The sequence below is a fragment of the Haplochromis burtoni genome, unplaced genomic scaffold (assembly GCF_018398535.1).
Source record: "Haplochromis burtoni strain Fernald_Lab_line unplaced genomic scaffold, NCSU_Asbu1 Contig_127, whole genome shotgun sequence".
Taxonomy (NCBI): domain Eukaryota; kingdom Metazoa; phylum Chordata; class Actinopteri; order Cichliformes; family Cichlidae; genus Haplochromis; species Haplochromis burtoni.
The window spans coordinates 1,363,750-1,373,056 of NW_024582488.1; the positions used below are offsets into that span (position 1 = coordinate 1,363,750).

Sequence of the window (9,307 nt, forward strand, 5' to 3'; positions counted from 1 at the left end):
AGTTCCCCAAGTGGGCTATTAGTGGGCTACTGACAAAAACCCTGTCATCATATTCCTGAATGACAAACAGCAGCTCCGAATTATATCCTGAAGTAAAAAATTTTTACATGATAATCTCAAATTAAAACAATATTCAACTTTAATCCAAGTAAAACATTTTCCCATCACTGCAAAAACTCAAGCAGAATGCTTAGTGTTCAAACATTTCATGTCGTAGACTCATGCATGGAGCAAAGGCTGAGTTTTTGGTAAGCGGATGCTCTTCTGGGTAAATATGTACGTGAGGATGGACCCCTGCTGAGAGTAATCAAGAAACACTGTTCCCCTAATCTGCAGTGTGCCAGAATAATTTATCCGAGATGCATTTTCATTATCATTTCATAAAATGAAAAGGATCTCCATCCAGAGGAGCGCTATAGTCCTGGTTAAAAAACAAACAAACAAATGAATCACTGCAAGTATGCCTTACAACACATAGACTATCATGCGATGTGTGTACTGGTCATACACAGAGTACACTGAGTTTTTGCTTGCTCTTTGAAAATGCTATGAAGGAAGAACAATTACAAAAATGCTGGAGATTTCTTTGCTTTGACATCTGGGAAGGTGGAACTGTTACTGAAGGTAATACAAGAGTATAAGGTGGTCAGGCTGGTGTAAGAACACAGACAGGCTGTTGTTCCAAAGAAAATGCAGTGACGTATTAGATCAGTACCGAAAAATCCTCCATTGGCAAAGGAAAGCCGTGACATTGAGAAAGGAATACCTGCACAAGAAGGATGAAATCACAAAAGGTATCTGAGCCTAGCTTTAATGTTCTGGTTTATTTTTTCTGACTGATAAGACCCAGTAAGGAAGCAATAGGTGTCATTATTTCCAGTAGTCTGTCTGCCCATCCAGACTAAAACAAAATCCCAGCACCGCCAAAGTAAAACAGCAGCATTTTACACATTTTACAACAAAAAGGCTGTGGCATTGATGCAACCAGAGTGTCAAACTAGACTTTTTATCTCCTTTTTCAACAGCACTAATAACAGCTCTTCTGATGACTCTAATCATAAGGCAGTACCCACAGCAAATCCATTAACATAAGAAAGCCTTACACCAGTGTGATTAGCATTTCATGGCCACATTAACTAGTTAATGGACACATTCACTACACATTTAGAAAATCTGCATTCCCCAGCTAATTACAGAGAGTACTTATTGTCCCACATGGACTTTAACCTGTGTGTTCTTGGAATCATCCACCGAAGCGTGCATTAAGCTGTAAAAACAATAAATAAATCACACATTTAATCTGCGAGCGATGGCTTATGGTAGCAATGGGAATAGAAGTGGTGGTTAAAAATACAAGACGGAAACATCAGTAGTGTTGCTCAAAATGAACAGAGGCTTGATTTTTTCACGAGTACTGTTACAGCCATATACGGGAACTGAGGCCATGCACAAACTTACAACAAGAGAGTGGAATCCCACATTGTTGCAGCTGCAACGAGCAACCTGCATCATTACAAAAGTAATGCAGAACTTTATCTTTGTACAGTTTGTTAAAATGCATTTTCAAGCTCTAGGATTTATCTCCATGGCCTTGTTTTTCAATTCAATTCAATTCAAATTTATTTATATAGCGCCAAATCACAACAGTCGCCTCAACAAGGCGCTTCATAGATACAGAGAAAAACCCAACAATCATATGACCCCCCTATGAGCAGCACTTTGGCGACAGTGGGAAGGAAAAACTCCCTTTTAACAGGAAGAAACCTCCGGCAGAACCAGGCTCAGGGAGGGGCGGGGCCATCTGAGAATGCTGTTGATTATTTTTCCACATCACGGACATTTTCTTTCTTTCTTTTTAAGGTGAGCGTTAAATGTTCCTTCCTGGAATGCTGTTTGATCTGTTTATTAGACTGCTGTCTGACAGCTTTCTATTTGACATTCAGCAGGTGACCATCAGCGCCACGGATGGCTCAGTGCCACGGAGAGTTCAATAAGTAAAATAACTCAAGATGACACAACGCATGGGGCCTCATTAAAAATGTTGTTTTTGTACCTGAGGTCAGTCTTCATGTGACTATCCAGCCTCATAATTGCACACAAACATATACAAAGAGAGAAACACAATTTAGAAAACATCTCACTCCTTCTTTCTCTAATGTCTCCAAGAGCACTCTCCTTTAACTTTGAGACACAGCACTAATTTGCTGCAGTACCAAAGCAGATCCTAATGCAAAACCACACGGGATATTAGGTGAAACCTCTAAAAATAAAAAATGGACTCATTCTATCAGAGATATGTGTATGCAAGGATTGGGAGTGAGACGAGCAGAAGAAAGGCCTGTCCTCCCAGACTGCCGTCAGGATTCTGTCTGGCAAGCTGTAGTCACAGGATAAAGGACATGCCATGCCTTTGATCAGGAGAGGAGAGTTTTGCAGGTGAGAGAGGTAAAATGGAGGAAGATCTGAATATCTGTCAGACTGGAGCGGCTGAATTCTGTTACGCATCAGATTTCTGACTGTTTTTGCTTGTTCTGGGGGGGGGGGGGAGAAAAAGAACTGCAGACACCCTTTACAAGAATGTGTCCCAATCAGCCATGCAATTACCATCCAGAACATGCTGTGCAATGAAGCAGCAGCAGGCAATTCAAATGAAAACAGTGCAAACTGTTTCCTGCTCACTGTGCAGCTCAATTACAAAGAAAATCAATTTGATCCCCTTATTTTATTTTATTTTTTTTACTTGTTTTTAAGCTCGACGGTAAACTTTTGGAGCAGCAAAACAGAACTCGAATATCTGATGCACACACGACTTTCACCTTCCCTCCGATATTTGAAAGGTTTCCTGACTGTAGCAGAGCTTCTTCAAATCCCTGGGACTAGAGAGTGAATGAGAGGAGGATTAGAGGGGTAATGTGAGTAGATGAGAGAGTGAGGGTCGCTGTGATTTGCCACTCTGCAAGGATTAGCTCGGAAAACATCTTCACAGTCACAAACTATGTCAATCAAGGATGTGATTCAGTCAGTTTAAAAAAAATTAAGTAAAATAAATCTTTAACCTAAAAAAATACTCTTCTTCTCGTTGCCACAAGTGTGCCCCATATCGCTCACCATTATTTAAATATCGTATCCATATCAAAATAACTGGAAGAGCCATCTAACAATGTCTCCACTGAGTGTGTCACTAATGGGGATTCTGGATGTATAGATGCCATGTGGTACACCTGTGGAATAAGCCTATAGGCTGCAGCTACACCTACCGCCCTGAATGAATGCACTCCAGATGTCAGGCCTATTCAGGGGGCTCCTCTGATGAGGGGTGAGCGGGTCCAGATGGCGGCACAGTTTTACCATGTGCTTATAATGTGCAAGCATTCCGTTTAAATAGGGCATCATCACCACAATGGAAATAATTACAGTCAACAGAAAGGGGGGTGGGAGAGAAACATGGCCTAAGTTTAGCGCCGATTAACAGAAGAATAATCAACGCACCTCTTTTATCTTGAATCTTTACAGTGAGCTCCACGAACGGCTCTGCCTCCCTATCCAGCCTCCTGGTTATTGTGATATCTCCGCTGTCGCGGCCCACGCTGACCGGAGAGCTCTCTGACTCCGGGTAAATCAACTCGTAGCTGGCTGATTGAAATCTGGTGGGACTCAAGCTCGTTATGACCGAGCCGATGCTGGCGTCTTCGGACACGTTAAGAGAAACCACGGAGCCAGGGTCAAGTAATGCCCTCGGCGAACGCCCTGCCCTCGCTGTCCCCGCTAATTCAGCAGGACGCGTCGCCCACCGCTGTGGAGCGACAGTAACCAACACAGCCTTACTGGTCAGAGGGGGCCATCCGTGGTCTCTGGCATAAACGCAGAATTTGACTTTAGAAGGGAGCCCCAGGATTGAGTCGACCAGTAAAACTTCGCCTGTTTTCGGGACAACATAGAAACTGCCATTTTGGGGGACAGAGATATACGTCAACTCTGCGTTTTTTCCGCTGTCTGCGTCGACAGCCTCCAGCCTGTAAACTACACTACGGAGGGCAGTGGTGTCATGTAAACTTATGTGAATGTTGTCTGCACTGCGAAAAGTCGGTTTGTGATCGTTGGTATCCAAAACGTCCACTTTTACCGACGCAACATCGAAGACGATAGACCCAGGTGCGCAGGTCTGGCAGCACAGACCTAAGCTCAGCAGGTATTCTGAACGAGTCTCTCTGTCTAAAACCCTGGAAGTTCTGAGCAATACACTTCCCCGCTTGTGGTGAGCGAAGGCTCGGAAAGCTTCACTGCCGTTTCCATACAGTTTGAAGTGCGTTCCGGAGACCGGGCACCATTTTTGCGCGGTGATGCGCCTCACCGGAATAATCAGTCCGTTTACTTTAGAACACGGCGGTGAGTTCTCAAAAACATGCCCGTGGAAGAAAGGCAGTCGCTCCTGTGCTTCATATCCAGCAGCTGGCGTCAGAAGGCAGCATAACAAAACACCCCAAATCATGTTGGTGGCAAGTTATGTACCCCCGAGTGTCTCAGAGGGGTTGGTAGGAAATCCTTAAAAAAGAAAGGAAACACACTTGAGAAACATTTCCTTCATAGCCATCCACGGTGCGGTCCTTCCAGGAGAGCCCTCTGAACTTTAAGCTGTTTCATCCTGGGAGATCCGCCTTTCGGCTCCATGTAACACGGCAGCGTGCAGGCAGCCCACAGCGCTGCAGGCAGTTTGTTGTGTTCGCACCCAGCGTTCAGCACTAGAGCACCGGACAGCGCCAAGCGCGGGGGCGTGGCGGCGCACGGGGACGGAGCTCCTCGGTGCACCCCACCCTGTGTGATGGTCAGGAGGGTCTCTGCCTCAAACCTCTGCACGGCGGCACAGCGTGAGCACGCGCAGCCGTCCGAGCGGTGTGCCACATAAATCCGCTCTCTCGACTGAAGGATAATCACTCGTGCTTCCTGTCCAGAGAAAGTCGATAGAAAGCAGATCCACCATTTCCCTAGACGCTAAATAAACAGCGGTCTTCAAACACGGCAGTTAGAGGTGCCTTGCTCGAGAACACTGGCGCACAAGTTATGAGGAATTATCCATGCTGCACTCCCATGTGTTCAGTCCGTTCACAAGTCTTCTCTGAACTTTAGATTACTCTTCTTATCAGGCATTACATTTCTGAGCTGCTCGCACTCATGGCGCAGAGAGACAAAATAAACTGAAAATGCACCAATATGAATGCAAATCCGAGGATCTGGGCTGTTAAACTGTGTAAACATGACTGCTTTACGACGGGCTGTGCTGAGTAGCGTCTTTGCCTCTAGCGTTATGGCGTTATGCACACCAGAGTTCAAATTAAGACTGTCACCCTGATTGCTCTTCCTTTCCCTCCCCACTCTGCTGGTGTGCCACGCACCCACATCGCTCTAAACCTAATCTGTAGGGGTCTACTGCTAATTCTCACAACTCCCCTCACCTCTCTGTAAGTGGAGAGTCAGAAGAGTAAACACTGTATGAAGCTTTGAGTTGTCGGAAAGATAAGAAAATAATGGGCTAGAGAGCAAGCTCTGTTGAGCTTGTCTCCCATGTCATGTCAGCCTTTTACCTTGAAATGCACGCAGATCAATATTTATATGCCTTGGGGGTGTGATGTTACGCTGGGTATGTAATTCAATGCCATGCATTGCTTCTATGCTCATGCTCTTTCCAGAATCTGTATTCAGTTTGAAAATTCATCAAAGCTCCCGCTGAAAGATTCTTATCAATTCAAAACCACAATCCATCATAGCAATTTTAGCCAAATCCACTCTACAGTAAACTGTTCTTTTCAGGCAATAACTCTGGTAACTGGCAGCGAGCCTCCAGACAATTCTGAATCACAGCCTGCAGCTGGAGCACAAAGCTCATATTGGTTGCTTGTTGTATTCCTTTATGTGGCACCAGCTCTAGGCTCTAGGCTGTGTCACCAGGACACGTGAGCCATCCCACACTCTCGCTGGTGTTTTTACAATCTCTGACCACAGGAGGGAAAGGCATATCAAAACGTGTCCACCAAAATAACCCCAGAGCATTCTATGACAGGGAGCCCATTGATGGGAAATGACCTCATGCAATATTATCAGTGTTTCCATTGAAGGTGAAATTGTGATACCTGAAACAGACACTGTCAGGGAGGACTCTGTGCGCTCTGTTGAGCTCGGCAACTTTTCTTTGAACTTCCTAAGTGCTTCATGAATGCAAATCAAATCCTGTCTTTTATCATGTTGTCTCACATGGTGAAATTCACCGTGACTGCCAGCATGGGAGATAGTGTAGCAGAGGCTAATTCAATCACCGGGACCAGGCCAGAGTGTGAGGGATAGTTTACTTGAGGGTTGCGGCAGTTATCTACAGAGATGAAACGCCAACATACAACACATCAAAACAACAAAGCTGTAATGAATTAAAAAAAATAAAAATAATGAAACTGTCTCATTATCCCTCTACTCTAACAGATAACTCAGAGCTGCAGGGTATTTCCAAAAAAAGAAAGAAAGAAAAAACTCATGCTGAAGAAAGCAGCAAGTGAACATTAGAAAGCTTCATGCTTACTTAATGAATAATTGACCAAATCTATTCCCGTCATTCAAATAGAGGCAGACATAGCTTTTGAAGGCAAAGTTTGCAGCCTAGCATTTCAAATACTCCTCAGAGACAAATGAAGGATAGGACTGAAGGAAAGGCATATGTTCTATAAATTGATGTCAATGTCTGTCATTCTTCCGGCAAAAATGGGCTCAAAACATCCTGAAAAGATGAAAGTTAGTGTTAAGAGGATTTAGTACAAACATCAGTTAACAGGCAGTTAGGGCCCAACATGAAATAGAGTAGGCTGATGTTTTTAAAAACGAGCCATTCAGCAAAAGTCGATGAAATAATTGCCTTAAACAGGCAGGTTTATTAAGGAACGGCAGGACATTTACAATGGATGACTAAGCATTCAGCTCTCAGGTTACTAATCGCTAGTGAACGTTTATGGGGAACATTTATGTAAACTCTCCCCCCACTAGTTTTCCTGGAAAAGCTGCAAAGAGCCTTTTCTGGAAACACAATGATGCCCGACAGGAGCAGCATGGTGTGCTCTGTAGCACCGTTCGTTTAAGTGTTCCTGTGTATATGGTACCCTAAGGACATTTTCCCTCATCACAACCTGAAGGCAAAAAAGCAGTTAAAAGAGCTGAATAAATATAAAAACATTTCACTTATGTGTTAGGTACAGCTAATTAGATATGATCTGTGATCCCCTTGTGGCTTATTAGTGTAGGATTTAAGCTCTGCCATAGAAACCATAACTGTTTATTAACACAGATATTAATTATGGAGAAACGTGAGTGATCAAGTTCAGATGGTATCTTCGCCAATAATAGTACTGGAAGTTTTGAAAATGACAAATAAAAAAATCATACTAAAAAAACAACCAAACCAAACCATCTCATTACCGACTGTCTATTCTGAGCCTTTTAACTCAGAACAGTATACCCCCTAAAAGCTGACGCTCATTCACAGGATGACTGAATAAGTTTAATAAAATGAGTACAACAGCAGCCACTTTGAAGGAAAAAGCCCCAAATAATCTATTGATTAATGCAAGGCTTGTTTTGGTAGAAAAAGGAGGGGGGAAACGAGCCACTTCAGGGCCACATCATGTCTGTGGAGACATTTTATTATATCTACATTCTGATTAGTGGGGCCTAGGGCTTTCTCGGTGATTAGCGCACTAAGAAATAATCACTGAGTTGAACAGTATCTCCTTGTAGCCCGGAACAATCACGACTTTTTATTAGCACATTAAAAGATTTCTCACATCACGAAAAGACACAGGAGATAGTGACTGCAAAATAAAAGAAAAAAGAAAATGAGCACTGCTGCTCAATAGTCCCTCTCACTCTGCCGGACTAAGAGGTGAAATTTTTAAGAGGCAGTGGTGATGTTCTCTTTGAAATGCAGTTTGGAGAGTGAGAACATTACCTCGGATGAACACTGAAGCTCCACAGTTCTTTTTCTCAGTTAATTATCCCAGCAGGCCCCCGACATTAGGCAGGTTTCCATTACTCGACCAGTTCAAGGTAATGAACTGATGGTGTACATTCAATAATGTGCTATTTATGAAGCTGAGAGGATTATGAGCGACCCATTGGGGAAAATATGAAAATACTGCAGGCTTCACGAGGAGAGGAGGATAATAACTTCGTCAGACACGGTGTTCCTGTAGCATCCTCTATTTGATTTACAAATGAGCCCAAAACCAAAAGCTTGCCACCCCCTCATTATCTGTGGTCGGACTAGAGGGTCCAGCCCTCTAATCTTCCACCTCGAACTCTGTGAAAACAGAAAAGACTAGCTGTATTTTCTCCGGTGCGTTAAATCACGAGCTCTATTGTTTCTTTCTTTTTAATTTTTTCTTCAGTGTAACAACGTTAAGTGGGGTCTTAATAAGAGTGGCTCTAAATGGACATTGTACCCATACATCACACGATATTACCTTCCAAAAGAAGGTCCCTTACCCAGGCAGAGGCCCTGCGGTTCATCATGCCTGTTGTCCAAGGGGAAGAAACGTTATAAAGTCAGTTTAGGAGCTGTTTTCCAGCAGGAACTATCATTTAATAAATAATGAGAGAGACTTTCTGCAGCTGTTAGAACATAAATTTCAGCACTGTTTTACAACATGCAGGCTAAAAAACAAAACCCTGGCTGCAATGAATATGTACAGGTTTTTTACATTCTATATGTGTGTGTTAGCTTAAAGTTGACTGTATATCTGAATGGCTAGTGTGAGCATTTTTCCACCCGTGAGTAGTTGAAAAGCACAGTTTGACATTTTTGTTTTTCGTTAACATTAAAACAAATGAGTATGCTAGCACCCAGGTACGAATATGGATGCTTTTCGTCTTGTATGCCGTAAATCGTCCTTTTCTTTCTTGTTTGTTCTATATCCCTCCAACTATCCATCTTTTCAGCCTTCTGCACATTTTCAATGAGGCAGTAATGTCAACTGACATCCCCCATTACTGTTCATTTCGAAGCTACAGTTTGCTCAGTCACAGTGAAAGGCCTAAGGCGCCCCCATCTGTGTTTTCAGAGTGCTGCAACGTGGTCAACAGTCCTGCACTCAACGACTGTAAGCGAAGCAAGTGTAAAATTAGTAAGAAAAATCCCGACAGACACTTCAAAAGTTCAAACTGAGCTGAGGGGTAAGAAACTACATATCACCACTATAAACTGTACAAATTAAAAAAACTACTGACTGGATTAGAATCTAAACTAAAGTAAGATCCTGAGGAGATATACTTGTAA

General features: G+C 43.2%; 1 protein-coding gene across 1 annotated transcript in view; it reads right to left on the reverse strand.

The window, feature by feature from the left end:
* Positions 1–8,711, reverse strand: part of LOC102289919 (neural-cadherin) — a 107,844-nt gene extending 99,133 nt beyond the window's left edge. Inside the window, exon 1 of the mRNA XM_005930317.3 lies at positions 3,490–8,711. Within this exon, the coding sequence (XP_005930379.1) occupies positions 3,490–4,489 (1,000 nt within the window). The 5' untranslated portion in view covers positions 4,490–8,711. The remainder of the gene's footprint in view (positions 1–3,489) is intronic.
* Between the last annotated feature and the right edge of the window lie 596 nt (positions 8,712–9,307).